The sequence below is a fragment of the Oncorhynchus clarkii genome, unplaced genomic scaffold, assembly GCF_045791955.1.
Source record: "Oncorhynchus clarkii lewisi isolate Uvic-CL-2024 unplaced genomic scaffold, UVic_Ocla_1.0 unplaced_contig_399_pilon_pilon, whole genome shotgun sequence".
Taxonomy (NCBI): domain Eukaryota; kingdom Metazoa; phylum Chordata; class Actinopteri; order Salmoniformes; family Salmonidae; genus Oncorhynchus; species Oncorhynchus clarkii.
The window spans coordinates 63,678-86,738 of record NW_027257972.1 but is presented as its reverse complement, the minus strand read 5'-3'; the positions used below and the strand labels follow the sequence as shown (position 1 = coordinate 86,738).

The 23,061-nt window shown below is 40.9% G+C and overlaps 2 protein-coding genes across 2 annotated transcripts in view; one reads left to right on the top strand and one right to left on the bottom strand.

The window, feature by feature from the left end:
* Positions 1-23,061, top strand: part of LOC139394344 (zinc finger protein ZFP2-like) — a 196,958-nt gene that overhangs the window by 148,709 nt on the left and 25,188 nt on the right. Inside the window, exon 5 of the mRNA XM_071142391.1 lies at positions 4,048-5,002. Within this exon, the coding sequence (XP_070998492.1) occupies positions 4,048-5,002 (955 nt within the window). The remainder of the gene's footprint in view (positions 1-4,047; positions 5,003-23,061) is intronic.
* Positions 13,759-18,129, bottom strand: LOC139394345 (zinc finger protein 180-like). Its single transcript, XM_071142392.1, has 2 exons — positions 17,709-18,129; positions 13,759-14,703 (listed from the first exon to the last, which is right to left on the bottom strand). The coding sequence occupies exons 1-2, from the start codon at positions 18,127-18,129 to the stop codon at positions 13,823-13,825; spliced, it is 1,302 nt and encodes a 433-aa protein (XP_070998493.1). The 3' UTR covers positions 13,759-13,822.

Sequence of the window (23,061 nt, the reverse complement as noted above, 5' to 3'; positions counted from 1 at the left end):
CTACACCAGCAGTCGTTATGCTCCTATAGTTTCTGGTAATAGACTACACCAGCAGTCGTTATGCTCCTATAGTTTCTGGTAATAGACTACACCAGCAGTCGTTATGCTCCTATAGTTTCTGGTAATAGACTACACCAGCAGTCATTATGCTCCTATAGTTTCTGGTAATAGACTACACCAGCAGTCGTTATGCTCCTATAGTTTCTGGTAATAGGCTACGACAGCAGTCGTTATGCTCCTATAGTTTCTGGTAATAGACTACTCCAGCAGTCGTTATGCTCCTATAGTTTCTGGTAATAGACTACACCAGCAGTCGTTATGCTCCTATAGTTTCTGGTAATAGACTACACCAGCAGTCGTTATGCTCCTATAGTTTCTGGTAATAGACTACACCAGCAGTCGTTATGCTCCTATAGTTTCTGGTAATAGACTACACCAGCAGTCGTTATGCTCCTATAGATTCTGATAAGACTACACCAGCAGTCAGCAACCTTTTCCATTTGGTGCCAAAGTTTGCTGTATCCAATGTTTTTTAACTGAGTCATCTTGCAATTCAAGATTCCGTAGCAGTGATGGCTGTTGTAAATGTTATGGGTTTTTTTCATCATTTTTTCTATATATTGCAAAATATTCCAATCTCTTTTTCCATGTTTAAATTAAATATACCTTCCGGCATCCCGCCTCACCCAATGTGATACGGATCTGCTTATTTTTAGACTTTATAGCTAGAACCTCCATCAGCAGCTAGCCATCAGAAGCTAACCAGCTGATTAGCTACTAGCTATTTAGTCATCTTTTAGCCTGGATAATACCTGCCAGTCTGCACAGCGTAATATCAACCCTGAGCATATCAGACTGTTTTTCTCCACTACATCACCGTATTCTTGCCGTATTCCCACTCTGGACCATTATACCGGATAATCGCAGCTAGCTTGCTGCCACCAAGTGGCCCAGCCTCGAAGCTAGCCTTGAGCCAGGCTCATCTCCCGGCCTGCCCCAGTGGACCCTATGATCACTCGGGCACACAGCTGATACCTCCCAGACTCTTCACTAAGACGACTAGAAGCCACTACATCACCGGATTCCTGCCGTAAGCTCTGGATCTTTGCACCAGTGTGGCTATAGTGGCTAACGCCCTTGTTCCGAAGCTAGCACCAGTTAGCCTCGAGCCAGGTGCATCTCCCGGCTAGCAAACACAATTACTCCAGCTACAGTACCTCTTGCCAATTTGCCTGGACCCTATGTCAACACGGAGCCAGTCCATCACGACTGGTCTGCCAACATAATTCTGTCCGATGTGCCCTCAACCGGCCTTTGCAGGACGTCCGTGATGCCCTTGTCCCGAAGCTAGCACCAGTTAGCCTCGAGCCAGGCGCATCTCCCGGCTAGCGTAGTAATGACTACCTAACGGCTTCCCTGGTTCATATATTCCTGTTCACTGGACCCTACCCCAAGCGTCCCCAGCTTCTCCTTCACCCAAATCCAGATAGCTGATGTTCTGAAAGAGCTGCAAAACCTGGACCTATACAAATCAGCTGGGCTAGACAATCTGGACCCTCTCTTTCTAAATTTCTAAACCCCTATTACTAGTCTGTTCAACCTCTCTTTCGTTTTTTTCCGAGATTCCTAAAGATTGGAAAGCTTTCGCGGTCATCCCCCTCTTCAAAGGGGTGACACTCTAGACCCAAACTGTTAGACCTAGGTCCATCCTGCCATCCTGCCCTGCCTTTCTAAAGTCTTCGAATGCCAAGTTAACAAACAGATCACTGACCATTTCGAATCCCACTGTACCTTCTCCGCTGTACAATCCGGTTTCTGAGCCGGTCACGGGTGCACCTCAGCCACGCTCAAGGTACTAAACGATATCATAACCACCATCGATAAAAGACAGTACTGTGCAGCAGTCTTCATCGACCTGGCCAAGGCTTTCGACTCAATCAACAACCGATCGCTGCCCGCACCCCCCGGACTAGCACCACTACTCTGGACGGTTCTGACTTAGAATACGTGGACAACAACAATTACCGAAGTGTCTGGTTAGACTGTAAACTCTCATTCCAGACTAATATGAATCATCTCCATTGCAAAATTAAATCTAGAATCGGCTTCCTATTTCTCAACAAAGCCTCCTTCACTCACAGTGCCAAACATACCCTCGTAAAACTGACTATCCTACCGATCCTTGACCTTGGCGATGTAATTTACAAAATAGCCTCCAACACTTTACTCAGCAAACTGGATGCAGTCTATCACAGTGCCATCCGTTTTGTCACCAAAGCCCCATATACCACCCACCACTGCGACCTGTATGCTCTTGTCGGCTGGCCCTCGCTACATATTCGTCGCCAAACCCGTTGGCTCCAGGTCATCTCTAAGTCTTTGCTAGGTAAAGCTCTGCCTTAACTCAGCTCACTGGTCAGCAGAGCAACACCCACCCGTAGCACGCGCTCCAGCAGGTTTATCTCACTGGTCATCCCCAAAGCCAACACCTCCTTTGGCCGCCTTTCCTTCCAGTTCTCTGCTGCCAATGACTGGAACGAATAGAAAAAATCGCTGAAGTTGGAGACTTATTTCTCCCTCACTAACTTTAAGCATCAGCTATCTGAGCAGCTTACCGATCGCTGCAGCTGTACACAGCCCATCTGTAAATAGCCCATCCAACTACCTACCTCATCCCCATGTTTTTATTGACTTTTTTGCTCTTTTGCACACCAGTATTTCTACTTGCACATCATCATCTGCACATCTATCTCTCCAGTGTCAATTTTCTAAATTGTAATTACATCGCTACTATGGCCTATTTATTGCCTTTCCACCCTACACCATTTGCAGACACTATATAGATATTTCTATTGTGTTATTGACTGTTCCTTTGTTAATCCCACGTGTAACTCTGTTGTTTTTTGTCGCACTGCTTTGCTTTATCTTGGCCAGGTCGCAGTTGTAAATGAGAACTTGATCTCAACTGGCCTACCTGGTTAAACTATCATTATTACATCATGGCCATCTGGTTAAATAAAGGTTAAATAAATAACATTAAGAAAAATAATAAATATCGTAACTTTATTGACAACACCCAAATGGATACTGTCATTAATGTGGTTCTTCAATAATTAAACATCATTCTTAATACTGTAGCTGTTTAGTTAGTCACATGTTCATCTATCATTAGCTGATCCAGGAAATAATTTTCTGAATGATTGTCACATGACAAACATCAAGACATACAACAACAACCAAAGTGCTTCTTCATTCATTACTCTGGTAAAGACAGTTATGCCGTGCTCCACGTTGGATCCAACATCCCTACCGTGGTCATAATGTGTAGAGAACTGTTCCTTTTTGGATAGGCTATTGTACAACACACAGAGCTATTTTCCTTCATTTGTTGTTAGGTTAAGTTATGGGCCAATTTGGCAAACCGTGTACAAACCCTCAGCCAAAGAGCATTTTACTGGTTGAAGTGTTTTTTAAGTACGAAGCGGTTGATTTGCGATGATGACACAAACATTATATTAAGCAGGACATTCAAACGAGCATTACAATTATAATCCAAGGTAGTGTGACATGCACTCATAAGCAACCTGGAAATGGAGTTTTCCCCCATTCACATTCAGAATACATTGTGAAAAACTAAAATCTTTGCCCACCATTTTTGCTCCAGGCAGATATACTACATCCATAACTATCGGTTTCCTCATTAGCAGGGAGGAGTATCTGCAATCAAATTGCATGTGCATCGCCCTCGTGCTGCAAGTTTAGCAAACACAGAAAGGGGCCTTGGAGACCAAAAGTCATCTGGCACATTGCTTAGAGTTTCAACAACTTTAATAACTTATTTCTAGCCTACAATCATCGATTTTACTACTAATGTGAAAACAAGACAAAATGACTATTCTTGCTCATTTTAAGACAATTGTCAAATAGTTTTTACATTCAATACAGACGTCAATTGTTGTACAACATCATGGCTACGCTGTTGGCATCAACTTTTTTGGATTACCGCTGTTGTGGGCCTTTAATCGTCTGACTTTGTTGTTCACACAGGAGAGAGACGGGACTACCGTGGATCCTCTGGGGAGCCTCAACAACCTTGTGATGCTGACAAGGCAGAGAAGAGTCTCTCTAGATCAGAACACCTCAAAAAACACCTGCAGAGATCCACAGGGAAGAGAACTCACTGCTGCTCTGACTGTGGGAAGAGTTTCACCTCATCAGGCATTAAAATTCATCAGAGAATCCACACAGGAGAGAAACCTTATAGCTGTAATCAATGTGGGAAGAGTTTTGTTCAATCTGGCTCTCTGACTTTACACCAGAGAACACACACAGGAGAGAAACCTTATAGCTGTGATCAATGCGGGAAGAGTTTTGTTCAATCTGGCCAGCTGACTTTACACCAGAGAACACACACAGGAGATAAACCTTATAGCTGTGATCAATGTGGGAATAGTTTTACTGCATCTAGCTATCTGACTTCACACCAGAGAACACACACAGGAGAGAAACCTTTTAGCTGTGCTCAATGTGGGAAGAGTTTTACTGCATCTAGCTCTCTGACTTCACACCAGAGAACACACACAGGAGAGAAACCTTATAGCTGTGCTCAATGTGGGAAGTGTTTTACTACATCTAGCTATCTGACTCCACACCAGAGAACACACACAGGAGAGAAACCTTATAGCTGTGATCAATGTGGGAAGAATTTTTCTACATCTTGCTATCTGACTTCACACCAGAGAACACACACAGGAGAGAAACCTTATAGCTGTGATCAATGTGGGAAGAGTTTTGTTCAATCTGGCCAGCTGACCCGACACCAGAGAACACACACAGGAGAGAAACCTTATAGCTGTAATCAATGTGGGAAGAGTTTTACTAGATCTGGCTATCTGACTTCACACCAGAGAACACACACAGGAGAGAAACCTTATAGCTGTAATCAATGTGGGAAGAGTTTTACTAGATCTGGCTATCTGACTTTACACCAGAGAACACACACATAAGATAAATCCTTACAGCTGTGCTCAATGTGGGAAGAGTTTTACTGAGTCTAGCACTAAATCTTATAGCTGTGACCAGAGTTAATCTGGTAAAATATCAGAAAATACATACATGGAGTTGTTTTATGATATCAATGAATTAATGTCACAATGTGGTATGTTTTAACATTGTATTAGGAATATTTTAATAGTCTCAATGTAGAAGCCTAAACGTTTTCCCCCTCATCAATTGATTTCAACATGATATGGATTTTAGGCTCAGGGGAAAAATCCAGGCTCTGAAATGGAAGAGTACTAATTTATGTGATTTAACAAAAAAAGAGTTGTGTTACACTTACCACGTTGGCGACCCACTTGAATCAAAATGTAGCTAGCTGTTTTCTACAAATTGTCCTCTAACCAGGGATGTACACATTACTCCCAGATTCCGTGTGGTTTTTGAGCTGTTAGTTGTGCGCTGCCCTAAGGGACTCCCAATCACTGCCTGTTATGATACAGCCTGGATTTGAACCAGGGTCTGTAGTGACGCCTCCAGCGAGATGCAGTGCCTTAGACCGCTGCGCCGCTCCTGTGATAAAAGCGTGGGATTCTGGGTAATTCACAGCAGATTTATGGAGAACTTGAAAATTGAGTGGTTCTGGGATAGAAATGTATAAAATTGACATTACATCATAAAATCCACGTTTTAAATCACACATTAGCAATTTATGTTTTAGTAACTACTGTTGTTGGTTTGGCGTCAAGTCAGCCTCTTTATATGTTATTTGCCAAATCTCTGTTTTCCATGTGGGTTTTATGCTAAAGATCCCTCTTTCAAGTTGGTATCTAACTGGAAAATGCATCTTCTTTAGGAGTGCTATTTGTACCCTGTTCACTACTGATCGTTCATCCACACTGTGGGGGCGGCAGGGTAGCCTAGTGGTTAGAGCATTGGACTAGTAACCGAAAGGTTGCAAGTTCAAATCTCCGAGCTGACAAGGGTCATTTATGACAAAAGTATAAAGTATATGTTTTACAAACTCATGAACACCAGCCAGTTTATCAGCCCGATTTTGTTAGTTTAGGTGTATTATACTTCTTCGCCACCTGAGGGGGACATTGAGTAATTTTCCATGTCAATTTGATATATTTTGATACTAAAATGGATGACGCGATATTCTGATGTTGTGAATATGAGACACATGGAAACAATTGATTCATTTATAATAGTAAATTAGGAATTAGTAGGAATTGTTAAATCCACTATACGATCACAATGACTTTGATAGACATTTCAACTGTTTTTTTTGTTAGTATATTACAGGGCAGATTCATGTAGAATTGCTGTGGGAGTGGTATTTATATCCCGTCACTACTGATCATTCATCCAGACTGTGTGTGTCCCATCATTGCAGCTTTGGAAATAAATTAACTATCCATTCATTGCTCCTTCCTGTGTTGACTCACTGACTTGAGGGATCAGGATGGTCACACTAGGTCGATATCTAACTCAAGCTTCACCTCATGCTTTTCATGAACTGTGTGGTTGTGTTATCTAGTGGGAACCCGATAGCAGGGCTCTGGTGCCTCATATGAACTGTGTGGTTGTGTTATCTAGTGGGAACCCGATAGCAGGGCTCTGGTGCCTCATATGAACTGTGTGGTTGTGTTATCTAGTGGGAACCCGATAGCAGGGCTCTGGTGCCTCATATGAACTGTGTGGTTGTGTTATCTAGTGGGAACCCGATAGCAGGGCTCTGGTGCCTCATATGAACTGTGTGTTTGTGTTATCTAGTGGGAACCCGATAGCAGGGCTCTGGTGCCTCATATGAACTGTGTGGTTGTGTTATCTAGTGGGAACCCGATAGCAGGGTAGGCTCTGGTGCCTCATATGAACTGTGTGGTTGTGTTATCTAGTGGGAACCCGATAGCAGGGCTCTGGTGCCTCATATGAACTGTGTGGTTGTGTTATCTAGTGGGAACCCGATAGCAGGGCTCTGGTGCCTCATATGAACTGTGTGGTTGTGTTATCTAGTGGGAACCCGTTAGCAGGGTAGGCTCTGGTGCCTCATATGAACTGTGTGGTTGTGTTATCTAGTGGGAACCCGATAGCAGGGCTCTGGTGCCTCATATGAACTGTGTGGTTGTGTTATCTAGTGGGAACCCGATAGCAGGGCTCTGGTGCCTCATATGAACTGTGTGGTTGTGTTATCTAGTGGGAACCCGTTAGCAGGGTAGGCTCTGGTGCCTCATATGAACTGTGTGGTTGTGTTATCTAGTGGGAACCCGATAGCAGGGCTCTGGTGCCTCATATGAACTGTGTGGTTGTGTTATCTAGTGGGAACCCGATAGCAAGGGCTCTGGTGCCTTCTTGCCGTGGGATCAAAACAACAGAGGAAATCAACCTGCTTGCTCCTTTTTGTTTTGTCAACTTTTCAGTGGGGATGTTATATTTGATACCGGAGCTACGAGGCACGTGTCCAAATCGCTCAGCAGTAAACTTCAAAGCAGTGTGCCGATGCCTGTATCACTTTATCAGCAGCACGTGATCAATGACGTCTGAAGATTAATTTTGTCCATCATTCTCTATGTCTCTGATCTTTTGATCTGCAAACACGTTTAGGTTTTGTTAGTTTGGTTGTAAATGGTCTCCGTGCTGGTTGGCTACACTGGTTAGGCTAATTGCTATTTGGCTAAATAGCTAACGTTAGCTGGCTGGCTAAGATAACTGCATACTGTATAGCTACCATTCTTTGATTATTTGGTTAGATGGCGTTATGTATTTCCAAACATTGGTTTACTTTAATCACTCAAGTCATGATTGCAAACGATTGGTTAAATTTGAAGTAAAAAATGTGAAGTTATTTCTGTTGTAGTTTACATCATAGGTAATAGGCTGGTCCTCCATATTACATCACACCATCATAGGTAATAGGCTGGTCCTCCATATTACATCACACCATCATAGGTAATAGGCTGGTCCTCCATATTACATCACACCATCATAGGTAAAAGGCTGGTCCTCCATATTACATCACACCATCATAGGTAATAGGCTGGTCCTCCATATTACATCACACCATCATAGGTAATAGGCTGGTCCTCCATATTACTTCACACCATCATAGGTAATAGGCTGGTCCTCCATATTACATCACACCATCATAGGTAATAGGCTGGTCCTCCATATTACATCACACCATCATAGGTAATAGGCTGGTCCTCCATATTACTTCACACCATCATAGGTAATAGGCTGGTCCTCCATATTACTTCACACCATCATAGGTAATAGGCTGGTCCTCCATATTACATCACACCATCATAGGTAATAGGCTGGTCCTCCATATTACTTCACACCATCATAGGTCTTCCATATGACATCACTCCTGACTTTATCATTCTAATGAATTCTGATTGGTTTTATGTAACAACTCCAAAAATAGAACAGTGAGGTGTAACTTTGAATTGGGACTTTAAAAAGAAATGTTGATCTTTTATAAACAATACAAAACATACAAATGATGACATCACACTTGCCCAGACCCACTAGAACACACCTCCATCTCCATTAACTACATCACACCTGCCCCGACCCACTCGAACACACCTCCATCTCCATTAACTACATCACACCTGCCCAGACCCACTAGAACACACCTCCATCTCCATTAACTACATCACACCTGCCCAGACCCACTAGAACACACCTCCATCTCCATTAACTACATCACAACTGCCCTGACCCACTAGAACACACCTCCATCTCCATTAACTACATCACACCTGCCCAGACCCACTAGAACACACCCCCATCTCCATTAACTACATCACAACTGCCCAGACCCACTAGAACACACCTCCTTCCCCATTAACTACATCACACTTGCCCAGACCCACTAGAACACACCTCCATCTCCATTAACTACATCACACCTGCCCAGACCCACTAGAACACACCTCCATCTCCATTAACTACATCACACCTGCCCAGACCCACTAGAACACACCCCAGTGGCGATTTTAGCATGTCAATCTTGGTGGGGTCTCCTCAATATTGTTTTAGATGCATGCCTGCAAGACACAACACAACAGTAAGATGTTGGCATGATCAGTCCAATCAAAGCTACCGTAACGTGATTTTACGTAATTTTATCTGTGGCCAATGACCTTGAGCCTTCTTGGAAGGCCACTTGTAATATTAACTCTATGGCAGGATGCAAAGCGCTGACATTTTGGATGTCTACCTTTACTAAGGACATAAACTTCACCACGACGTAGTGTCCCCATGAGTGACAGAACACTGAGCCAATTACAGCGCAATGCTCCTATTTTTTGCTGGCTCGCCCCAACACCACAGAAAGCACTGAGCTAAGCTGAAACACCTGCAATTTGGAGCTGCCTTACTCAAGAAAACAAAAATATGCCATGTGTGTATGCAAATGTATTAACTCAATGATATATATATATTGACATTGTTTGCAACTGATGTGCAACACTTATTAATGCCAAATTAACATGCAAAACAGGCAAGCCCCCCCACATGTTTATATATATTTGATTTCTTGGGGCAAACATTCTGGGGCTCTGCCCTGAATGACAGGTCGCCACTGACACACCCCCATCTCCAGCTCCTGCATCACTCTCCGCCACATGGCCTCAAACTGCACCATTTTATTTCTCTCCATCGCCCAGAACTTTACATTTTTAGATAATAAAGAATTTGACCTTTCCATTGAGTTAACAGTGGAAGATTGGTTGATTTCCAGTTTTTAATATTTAAGATGATTGATGAGAAAAGTATCATCCAACTATCGGGTATCTCAACACACCCTCATATTCCATGTCTTGAAATATGCAGACAGATGGATTAAAAGTAATTTTACATTGTATAACTGTACTTGGTGGTGTGGGGGCTGTGCTTTGGCAAATTCGGTGGGGTTATATCCTTCCTGTTTGGCCCTGTCCGGGGGTGTCCTCAGATGGGGCCACAGTGTCTCCTGACCCCTCCTGTCTCAGCCTCCAGTATTTATGCTGCAGTAGTTTATGTGTCGGGGGGCTAGGGTCAGTTTGTTATATCTGGAGTACTTCTCCTGTCCTATTCGGTGTCCTGTGTGAATCTAAGTGTGCATTCTCTAATTCTCTCCTTCTCTCTTTCTTTCTCTCTCTCGGAAGACCTGAGCCCTAGGACCATGCCAGAAGAGGACTGGCCACCCCACATATGCTCTCTCTAATTCTCTCTTTCTTTCTCTCTCTCGGAGGACCTGAGTCCTAGGACCATGCCCCAGGACTACCTGACATGATGACTCCTTGCTGTCCCCAGTCCACCTGACCGTGCTGCTGCTCCAGTTTCAACTGTTCTGCCTTATTATTATTCGACCATGCTGGTCATTTATGAACATTTGAACATCTTGGCCATGTTCTGTTATAATCTCCACCCGGCACAGCCAGAAGAGGACTGGCCACCCCACATAGCCTGGTTCCTCTCTAGGTTTCTTCCTAGGTTTTGGCCTTTCTAGGGAGTTTTTCCTAGCCACCGTGCTTCTACACCTGCATTGCTTGCTGTTTGGGGTTTTAGGCTGGGTTTCTGTACAGCACTTTGAGATATCAGCTGATGTACGAAGGGCTATATAAATACATTTGATTTGATTTATGATTTATTTCTGACAGCCAACTTTCTAACTCCACCCATATCTTTATGACGTCATAACATTCCCATAACATTCCCAGAAGGATTACTGAGTTATTGGTAGTTTTACACTTCAGACATGACTGCCGTTGTCCTATTCTCCCTGTGCACCTGCCAATGTAAATCCATTAAGTGAGACAAGTTACCAGACAGGACGTATTGCTAATGCTCTTCCCATTGATAACCTGAATGACAATTAACTTGTGGGTGGTGGTGGTGATGTCGTCCATAGGGATTCCCCCCAAGAAAGAAGACGCTCTGGATTGATCACTGGGGTCAGATGTGAAGGAGGTTGATCATCAGGAGTCAGATGTGAAGGAGGAGGTTGATCATCAGGAGTTTATGTCCTATCGTTTTGTTGGACAAGTTTGCTTACCACCAAAAGAAAACAACTTCCATTTCACATAATAATCAACTACAATGCTTCACCTTCTACAGTATAAACATGGTGTAGATTGGCTGTCAACAATTAAAAACAAGAAAAATACATATATTTTTCCCCACAAGCTTCTAGAACTCCCGTCTTCCTAAAAACACACTAGCTTCTAGAACTCTCGTCTTCCTAAAACCCACTAGCTTCTAGAACTCTCGTCTTCTAAAATTCACTAGCTTCTAGAACTCTCGTCTTCTAAAACTCACTAGCTTCTAGAACTCTCGTCTTTCTAAAACTCACTAGCTTCTAGAACTCTCATCTTCCTAAAACCCACTAGCTTCTAGAACTCTCATCTTCCTAAAACTCACTACCTTCTAGAACTCTTGTCCCCTTAGAACGAGTCCAAACAAAACTCATCTCCAATACAGAAAAACGTGTCAAAATAAATTGTGATCCATGGAAAAGCACTGGCTTAACGCAAAACACAAATATTTTTGACTGCCCACCCTTGAAACAATCAGCAACCAAGTTGTCCTTACCACCGACATGTCTGAGTTCAAGAGGAAACTCCTGTAATATCCGTAGTAACTTTCTACCTCACTGCAGAGCTTCTCTCTCTCTTCTCAGGGTTCACTCGATAGGCATGTTGTAGGATCGGGGCCCAGTCTCCAATATTTGGGGCCCAGTCTCTAGTACATTTGGGTTGGCACATCTGAGAATGATCCCTGATATTATAAAAGCAGGGCAACAATGTCAATATAATTGTACCCAAAAATTGTCAGTTGGTTGCATAAATAATTATGAATACTAAATGTTACATTAATTATAAATATGAAAACCAAATGTACACCCCTTTGTTAATATGTAATAATTAACATAATGGTGAGGCATGGAATAATAAAACATGTATCTTTTGTCAGGCTGAATGTTTGAAATATGAGGTGATTTGAGTCATGCTTCTTCAGTAGTGGAATAAAGACAATTAGCACTTGAGTGTTGTCAAGAAATGCTGGATAGATGTAGGATTGTTAATAAAATTGATTATAGACCAATGTATTATACTGCGACCATGTGTATAGGCTGCAAGTACCTTGAAATTAAGTTGTTTTAAAGTCGTTGAAAAAAAACCAAAACAACATTTTCAACTTTCACATTCAACTACAACCGAACGCATATTGGACATTGGGCATAGCCTCCTTTTCAATGTCTTTCCAATTTTAATTTATTATTATTTATTTTACCTTTATTTTACTAGGCAAGTCAGTTAAGAACAAATTCTTATTTTCAATGCCTGTTCAGGGGCAGGACGAAAGTTTTGTACCTTGTCAGCTCGGGGATTCAAACTTGCAACCTTTCGGTTACTAGTCCAACGCTCTAACCACTAGGCTACCCTCCCCCCCAAGTTTCCAAATCAATAACTGTCACAAGAATGTCTAGTTCCAATGATATCAACTATAAACTCACAATCTACTTTGACCAATTCCCCAGTCAGACTGCTGGGGGTTGTAAGGCCCCTTCATAGAAGAATTGGACAAAGTCCCAGAATTTCTGCAAAGGGTAAGTTCTTTATTATTTATTCCGAAAATCATTCAAGCACATAGCCTTTTATACCTCACATTTGGTCATATAAATACCCCTACTCTTCTCAAACACTGTCAATGCTGTTTTACAAGTCTTTTCCAACACATACATTGCTTATCATATCCTGAAACATGTTACATAATCTACTGCAAGCCTAACGGTTTCCCTCAGCCCTGGGTGGGGAGACCTGTTATCAGTTTTACAGTGGTCACAAGTTGTCTGTCACAGGCTGTCTGTTAACAGTTCCTCTTTTCCTTGAATGTCTCACTTGAATTGCTAAATAGTAAAGTCTTCACTTAACACACAATAGAGAATTACAGTCTATTAATTATAATTCTTTACACAGTTATACGTTTCAGGGTGGAATCCTTTAGTCATTACCTTAAACATATACATTCCATTATCAATAACCAATATGCAGAAACAGTTTGTGATATATTGAAAGCCTAAACATAAAATGTGCTATATACACAAACACCTGCCACAATAATCATATTACTTGAATTTTTCTTAAACAAGTACCTGAAATAAACTGCACAAGCACCAGGAACACTGTTGTTTTGACAAGTAGCAATAAACCAATGATATCGATTAGGGGGGAAATCAGGTTGTACTTGCTGTTGAAACGAACACAACTAAACAAAACACCTGGAAATGGGAGATATATTTCACCTCACTGGTTAGAGGGCAACCTGCAGAAGATAGTCAGCTACATTTTGGAGTGATGCATTCAAATGTAGGGGTCACTAAACAAAGGAACACAACACTTATTTGTCATCACTCATCAATATCATGTTGAAATCAATTGTGCGAACGGAGGGAGATGAGGTTGCACGTCCTGTTAAAACTAATGCAGCAAAAACCACACGGAATCTGGGAATAATGTGTACATCCCTGGTTAGAGGACAACTTGTAGAAAACAGCTGGCTACATGTTGATTCAAGTGGGTGGTCAACGTGGTCAGTGTAACACAACTCTTTTTTTGGTCACTTTTTGTTAAATCAAGTAGAATAAATGTAGAATAAAGGATTCTACATTGTGACATCATAGTACTCTTTCAATTCAGAGCCTAGATTTTTCCCCTGAGGCTAATATCCATTTAATGTGGAAATTAATAGAACAGGGGAGAAACATTTAGGGTTCTACATTGTGACATTATGTTAAAACATTCTACATTGTGACATTATTTCATTGATATCATGAAACAACTCCTTCATGTATTTTCTGATGTTTAATCAGAGATCTTTTACCAGAGTATCTCTTCCCACATCGATTACAGCTATAAGGTTTCTCTCCTGTGTGTGTCCGCTGGTGTATAGTCAGATAGCTAGATGTCGTAAAACTCTTCCCACATTGAGCACAGCTAAACGGTTTCTCTCCTGTGTGTATTCTCTGGTGTAAAGTCAGATGGTCAGATCTAGTAAAACTCTTCCCACATTGATCACAGCTATAAGATTTCTCTCCTGTGTGTATCCTCTGGTGTAAAGTCAGATGGTCAGATCTAGTAAAACTCTTCCCACATTGTTCACAGCTATAAGACTTCTCTCCTGTGTGTATTCTCTGGTGTAAAGTCAGATGGTCAGATCGAGTAAAACTCTTCCCACATTGATCACAGCTATACAATTTCTCTCCTGTGTGTGTTCTCTGGTGTAACGTCAGCTGGCCAGATGAAGTAAAACTCTTCCCACATTGATCACAGTTATAAGGTTTCTCTCCTGTGTGTGTTCTCTTGTGTACAATGAGATAGCTAGATGAAGAAAAACTCTTCCCACATTGAGCACAGCCATATGGTTTGTCTCTTTTGTGTAATCTTTGATGTATTTTAAGTTTTACTGAAGAGTTTAATCTTTTACCATAGTCAGAGCAGCAATGAGATTTCTCTCCTGTGTGTACTCGCTGGTGTATTTTAAGTTCTGATGAAGATTTGCAACCTTTCCCACAGTCAGAGCAGAAGTGAGATTTCTTCCCTGTGGGTCTCTGCTGGTGTTTCTTGAGGAGTTCTGATCTGGAGAGACTTTTCTCTGTCTCATGATGTTGTTGAGGCTCCCCAGAGGATCCACGATAGTCACATCTCTCTCCTGTGTGAACAACAAGGTCAGACAGATGTTTAAAGGCCAACAACACCAGAACTCCACTGTTTATTTGAGGTAAAAGGTGATGCCCAGAGCATCCCCATGAAGTTGTACAACAATTGACATCTGTTAAATTATTTTACAATTGTCTTAAGACAGTCAAAACCTAAGCAGTGTGGCAGACGACCTTTGGTCTCCAAAAAGGGCCCCTTTCTGTGTTTGCTAAAATTGCGGCATGAGGGCGACGCACACACAATTTGATTGCAGAAGCTCCTCCATGCTAATGAGGAAACCGATGTAGTATATCTGCCTGGAGCAAAAATGGTGAGCAGATTTTCTTTATCACAATGTATTCTGAAGATTACAGTGCAAGATCAGGATGCTACTGAAGGAAACTCACATTAAGCTCTGTGTCTATTCACTAATTCACCACCGTGGGGGAAAACTCAGGGGAGTTCTCATAGGCTGACAGCAAAAATAGCCTCCATTTACAGGTTGCTTATAAGTGCATTTCACATTACTTTTGGAATATAATTGTAAGGCTCGCTTGAATCTCCTGCTTAATATGTTTGTGTTATTGTCGCAAATAAACTGCTTTATACTTATAAAACACTTCAACCAGTAAAATGCTCTTTAGCTAGCTTTGCCATCAGCCTGACAATGAGGGTTTGTACATTAAGTGTTTATAACAAATTGGCCCATAACTTCACCTAACAATAACATAGACCTACTGTAGGACCCATAACTTCCCCGAACCACAAACACTACAGACATACTGGAGCACGTGTGTGTTGTACAATAGCCTATCCATCAAGGAACACTTCTCCAAAAATTATGAGTTAGGTATCTCTGTGTCCAAACAGACTAACGAGACCCTACAGTAAATCAAGGAGACAATAACAAATTATAAACATCAATTTGTTGGGATGTTGGATCCAACGTGGAGCACGGCATAACTGTCTTTATCAGAGTAATGAATGAAGCAGCAGTTTGGTTGTTGTCGTTATGTTTGTCATTTGACTGTCATTCAAAAAATGATTTCCTGGATCAGCTGATCCATTTTCTGAATGACAGATTGTCGAACATGTGACTGTAACTAAACAGCTACAGTATTAAGAATTATGTGTAATTATTGAAGAACCACATTAATGACAGTATTGATTTGGGTGTTGTCAATAAAGTTAAGGTGACTCTCGGTTAGAATCATTGGATTTAGCAAACTCTGAAATGATTTAGGATCTGTGCCAATGAAAACTGTTTTCCCAGCGTAACATAAGGAGACACCGAATGTTACGTAGGTAGAGAGCATTTCAGAGATCTGAATACAAAAAACTGTCCGACAGCAAGATCCAGTATTTAAGTTCCTCACATGACAAGCTTAACGTTATGACTATAACTAATGTTCCCTCTACTTACTCAACATACCATGGGGAAATACAATCACTCCTCATGCCGACGCAAACGGATACTAAATGAAAAGGCCCATGGCAGACAACCCAGACCACCCAGAACTGACCCAGACCACCCAGACCTGACCCCGCAAGATGAGTCAGTTTTGTCAATTTATTCATTGTCTTTTGTTTGAAACACTCCTGTCAATGTTGAGTAAGGACACACACCTAATTAGGCATATAGAAGTAGGGCGAGTCTACCTGGCCTGCGCACAAATGTAGGCCTATAAATGTGCCCACTTGGGGATGTCTGATAGTATTTCTGATTGTCTTAACGCACCAACACTATTGAGTTGTGGAGCTTCTCAAAGCAAATGTATCTTCACCTCAAACAGCAAGTAAACAAAGTCTAATCAAAATCAATTGCAAATGAGAATAGTTCCTCAAAGTAGTTGAAAAATATTTCCAGCTCTCGCCCTTTCGATAACCACTCGGCATGAAAGGGAAAAATGTAATGCTCTGATCCAGTGGAAATGTCATAAAAAACCTGATTACTTCTTAGCCCCTTTCACAAATAGCCGACAACTGTGTCTGTCCAGAACTCACTGGCACGGGAAACTGAGAGCCCAGAATATTTTATACAATGTTTCAAGTTCATTGTAGACAGGCCATGTGATTTATAGTATATTTATTTGCAATGCTTTTATTTGTTGGCTTTATGTAGACTATTTGTTTACATAGTTGGCAATGGCAATAAAAGTTACTTATAATTTTAATTTAGATAGAATGTAGATTAATCACAGACAATGATTTTGAGATACTATTATAAATCAAATGAAACTGTTCCACGAAAATGTGCATGTAAAAATCATAACTGGCACGCAGATTGGTAGAAATTTACAAAGGCCACCAGGAGGAGGTGGTTCGGTTAGTCTTTTCTCTTCTGGTTAGACTATATTGATGTAATGGCATGAAAATAATCTGGCTGAATATTATACAATGACTTATCAACAGCTCTAACAATTTGACCTCCGCAGGAAATCTACACTGGTCATTCTAGAATATACTATATATCCTAGAAACCTGGTTAAACTATCATTATGACCTCATGGATGAATTCTAGAATATACTATATAGCCTATAAACCTGGTTAAACTATCATTATGACATCATAGATGAATTCTAGAATATATCCTAGAAACGTGGTTTAACTATTATTATAACATCATGGATGAATTCTAGAATATACTATATAGCCTCGAAATTAAACTATAATTTTGACCTCATGGATGGCCAGTCTTTGTCCAAAAATAAAAATCTTTACACTCAATCTTGGATAATTCATTCCAATCATTTAAAAGTTAACAGCGGGTATTTTGTACGTTTAAGTATTTTGATATGTTCACAAATCTACAAAACAGCCGTTTTGGGGTTCTGATGGGGTACAACAGTTGAACTAAGCTCATGAGGCATGTGTTATATTCTTCAAGAATCAATGACTATAAATAAATCATTTAAAAGTAAAACAATGGATGTAGCAATTGCAGATTTCTGCTTTAACACCAAACATCAGTTCAACAACTGCAGAGTTTGTGCCTCTGTTTTTAAGACTGTACTTACTAGTGTTAATCAGGGCCCGGTTTCTCAAAACCATCTTACGGCTAAGTTCATTGTTAGAACCATCGGACGCCTGAAGATGCGTTTGGGAAACCGGGCCCAGATATCCAGTTTCCTCATCTTCTTCCTCCTCCTTTTTGGATGTGACTGTCACCTCCTCCTCCTCGTCTTTCACTCCAAAAACCGCATCCTCCTCTTTCTCTTCCTCCTCTTCTTTTACTGTAACATCCTCCTCCTCTTTCACTCTGAACGTATCTTCCTCTTCTTTAACTGAGACGTCTTTCTCTTCTTCTTTCACCGTAACAGCCTCACCCTCTACTTGTTTTTGTATTGTAACTTCCTCCTCCTCTTTCACCAGAGCTTCTTTCTCCGTCCAGCAGACCTCCTCTTCTTTATCAGGAGGAGAGCAGCTTAGTGAAGTCATGGTCAGAGATGTTAGCTAGCTAGGCTAATGCTAACTTAACCAGCCCCTAAACTGACTAATAACAACACCGTAAATATGAAATTAAATCATTAAATTAAATCGGATAACTAACTAGACGACAGTAGTGAGTTTAAAATACAGTGGCTAATAACCACTAAAGCGTCTAAAGAGCTATATTGGTTCGTCTATTTTGTCTAGCAAGCTACCGAGGTGTCTAACGAACTGTTGCTGCTGTTGAAAGAAGCGTTCCGTCCACTAGATTATACGTCACACCAGCAGCATCGCCTTAAATTCCCAGACCGCCATCTGCTGACTGGAGTGGGTAACGCAGTTGAGTAATATGTATATTTTATCTTCAGACAACAAGTTAAAGTGTAGGAAGCATGAGTTTTTACTCACCAGTGTAACAATACAGTGTGGTTAAAGACTTAGTAAGCTAGTTGTAGTCACTTTATGGTACCTATAAGAACAAACAGTTATGTTTTTGCGTTATTACATATTTATTAACTTATTTCGGAAAATCTTCTAAACTACCCACAATGCACTAATATCCCAACCTTATATGGATGATCAACTCTGTGCTACCGAGTTTGTATGCCAGTGTAACGACCGAGGTAAAGACAGTTTTAAGTTGGATATTAGACAGATATTCGCGCTTTCAAACCTAAATAGCTTTCAAACCACTTGAGCCACAGACTCCAAATAAGTGTCATGATGTTGGAAATATTGCGCACAACATTGCACAGTTCTTATTTTCACGATTTGGACATTAATTATCTTTCCAAAGCTAATAAACATGTGGAAATGTGAGCAATATTTTGTATTCCTTGTTGAATTAGTTAGGGAGCATAAACAAAGTACAAACTTTTTTATATTCAAATTTCAATCGGTCCTTGGTCATGTGATCTACTGACTTCAAACAAGGTTCAGAATGTCCACTGACTACCCTTCTATATTGCACACACTTTAGTTTGTCCATTTTCATCTCACATGGTTTTACATTTAAAAAAATGTAAATTAAAAATTCAATAGCTCCTTGGTCGTGTGACCTATTGTCTGCTGACTAACCTTCCATATTGCACAGTCTGGTTTGTGTAAAATCACAAGGTGTAACGTACATTTTTCATAGTTTCAAATTTGCAATAGCTCCTTGGCCATGTCAATTACACACCTAAGAAGCATGCAGTGGATATACACCCATATTGTATAACCTCTAGTCATGTCTCTTCTATATTGTTGCACATTAATATTAGTTTGACAGTTAGATGGTTCAGTCCAGTGTTGTTGTTTACCCTTTTCTTTAATATTTATCTACAAAAATTGGTAGTTCTAAGTACTTATTTCCCCTGTTTTTTTCTTTTTCCCACAGTATTTAACAGCGATAGGAGAGAGACAGATAGGAGAGAGAGACAGATAGGAGAGAGAGACAGATAGGAGAGAGAGACAGATAGGAGAGAGACAGATAGGAGAGAGACAGATAGGAGAGAGAGACAGATAGGAGAGAGAGACAAATAGGAGAGAGAGACAGATAGGAGAGAGAGACAGATAGGAGAGAGAGACAGATAGGAGAGAGACAGATAGGAGAGAGAGACAGATAGGAGAGAGACAGATAGGAGAGAGACAGATAATATATCCTTTTATCGTTAATATCAACCATAAAAGAAAATGGCAAAGTACGAGAGTCATGCTATTAATTGTTCAAAGCAGGGATGGAGAGTTAGCTGGTGAGGTGGGCTGCAGTTTGTTTGCTGGCCAATACATATACTGAACAGGGATGGAGAGTTAGCTGGTGAGGTAGGCTGCAGTGGGTTTGCTGGTCAATACATATACTGAACAGGGATGGAGAGTTAGCTGGTGAGGTAGGCTGCAGTGGGTTTGCTGGCCAATACATATACTGAACAGGGATGGAGAGTTAGCTGGTGAGGTAGGCTGCAGTGGGTTTGCTGGCCAATACATATACTGAACAGGGATGGAGAGTTAGCTGGTGAGGTGGGCTGCAGTGGGTTTGCTGGCCAATACATATACTGAACAGGGATGGAGAGTTAGCTGGTGAGGTGGGCTGCAGTGGGATTTCACCATGTTAACTTTCTCTTTATCCCTGGTTGATGTACATGTCAGTGTTAACTTCCTCTTTATCCCTGGTTGATGTACATGTCAGTGTTAACTTCCTCTTTATTCCTGGTTGATGTACATGTCAGTGTTAACTTCCTCTTTATCCCTGGTTGATGTACATGTCAGTGTTAACTTCCTCTTTATCCCTGGTTGATGTACATGTCAGTGTTAACTTCCTCTTTATCCCTGGTTGATGTACATGTCAGTGTTAACTTCCTCTTTATCCCTGGTTGATGTACATGTCAGTGTTAACTTCCTCTTTATCCCTGGTTGATGTACACGTCAGTGTTAACTTCCTCTTTATCCCTGGTTGATGTACATGTCAGTGTTAACTTCCTCTTTATCCCTGGTTGATGTACATGTCAGTGTTAACTTCCTCTTTATCCCTGGTTGATGTACATGTCAGTGTTAACTTCCTCTTTATCCCTGGTCGATGTACATGTCAGTGTTAACTTCCTCTTTATCCCTGGTTGATGTACACGTCAGTGTTAACTTCCTCTGTATCCCTGGTTGATGTACACGTCAGTGTTAACATCCTCTTTATCCCTGGTTGATGTACATGTCAGTGTTAACTTCCTCTTTATCCCTGGTTGATGTACACGTCAGTGTTAACTTCCTCTGTATCCCTGGTTGATGTACACGTCAGTGTTAACATCCTCTTTATCCCTGGTTGATGTACATGTCAGTGTTAACTTCCTCTTTATCCCTGGTTGATGTACACGTCAGTGTTAACTTCCTCTTTATCCCTGGTTGATGTACATGTCAGTGTTAACTTCCTCTTTATCCCTGGTTGATGTACACGTCAGTGTTAACTTCCTCTTTATCCCTGGTTGATGTACATGTCAGTGTTAACTTCCTCTTTATCCCTGGTTGATGTACATGTCAGAGCCTCTTCAGTGTGGATGGGGTAGAGCAGACATTTTCAACAACAAAGACTGCACTTCCAGTTTGTGTTCTTTACTCTGGTGAACTCTTTGGTCTTCATTCCGAGGCACAGCACATGGAACCCCCGTTGGCAAAGCATTCAATCTAAAACAAAGCGGAACACGTTAGAAGTAATATCAAATATCGATGCAGTATGACGAATTAGCCATCCATTGTGTTATATCATAAATTGTCTTACATGCCGTCACTGTTGTCAAAAGATTATAAACATGTTAAATAAAGTTACTAACCCTGTCAGTCTGGGCCACATCCAGGTTCTTCATCAGTGGCACACATGAAGCAGGCTTTTTTGAACTCTGAAATCATAGGCATGAACTGAACATATGGCTGTCCCACACAACTACATAAAAATAAAGAATTGACATTTACTTTGAATTAAATGTCATTACATACCAGACATTTTTAGTATACCCTCAGCCATTTATTTCTGCAGTTGCTCCATGTGTTTTTTGAAGGTTCCATATCAATTTGGGATGTTGGGGAAGTTCTGTGCAACTTCCTTGGCCATCTACACCAAAAAATATAAAATAGAGTTTTTGACCTAATTGTCACATAACAGCTAACACTTCATTATTGAAAATATAACTATCAAACCTACATTACAAAGACCCCACAGCTATTTTAGATGTGTTTTAAATGTCATGAAAAGCACTTTACAAAGTACTTTTATTATTTATTATAGTCTGACATGTCTGCAGAAATGTTGCAATTTTGTAATGTGTTTTTTTGGGGGGGTAAATTGTTTTGTAAATATTAATTCACATTTGTGCTGCCACTAAATAAACAATGAATTATTTAAGTCAATATTGTCAATATTATTATAATATGTTTTTATAATGGAGGGAGGGTGGACAGGGAGTTAAAAAAGGAACCCCAAAAGGTTCCTTGAGCAACCATGATAAGGGGTTCTTCAAATAACTTTTTTAGCTTTTTGTCTGAAAGTATAAACCTCATCTTTATCAAATTATCCATTAAAGATACAGTGCCTTGCAAAAGTATTCGGCCCCCTTGAACTTTGCGACCTTTTGCCACATTTCAGGCTTCAAACATATAAAACTGTATTTTTTTGTGAAGAATCAACAACAAGTGGGACACAATCATGAAGTGGTACGACATTTATTGGATATTTCAAACTTTTTTAACAAATCAAAAACTGAAAAATTGTTCAGCCCCCTTAAGTTAATACTTTGTAGCGCCACCTTTTGCTGCGATTACAGCTGTAAGTCGCTTGGGGTATGTCTCTATCAGTTTTGCACATCGAGAGACTGACATTTTTTCCCATTCCTCCTTGCAAAACAGCTCGAGCTCAGTGAGGTTGGATGGAGAGCATTTGTGAACAGCAGTTTTCAGTTCTTTCCACAGATTCTCGATTGGATTCAGGTCTGGACTTTGACTTGGCCATTCTAACACCTGGATATGTTTATTTTTGAACCATTCCATTGTAGATTTTGCTTTATGTTTTGGATCATTGTCTTGTTGGAAGACAAATCTCCGCCCCAGTCTCAGGTCTTTTGCAGACTCCATCAGGTTTTCTTCCAGAATGGTCCTGTATTTGGCTCCATCCATCTTCCCATCAATTTTAACCACCTTCCCTGTCCCTGCTGAAGAAAAGCAGGCCCAAACCATGATGCTGCCACCACCATGTTTGACAGTGGGGATGGTGTGTTCAGGGTGATGAGCTGTGTTGCTTTTACGCCAAACATAACGTTTTGCATTGTTGCCAAAAAGTTAAATTTTAGTTTCATCTGACCAGAGCACCTTCTTCCACATGTTTGGTGTGTCTCCCAGGTGGCTTGTGGCAAACTTTAAACAACACTTTTTATGGATATCTTTAAGAAATGGCTTTCTTCTTGCCACTCTTCCATAAAGGCCAGC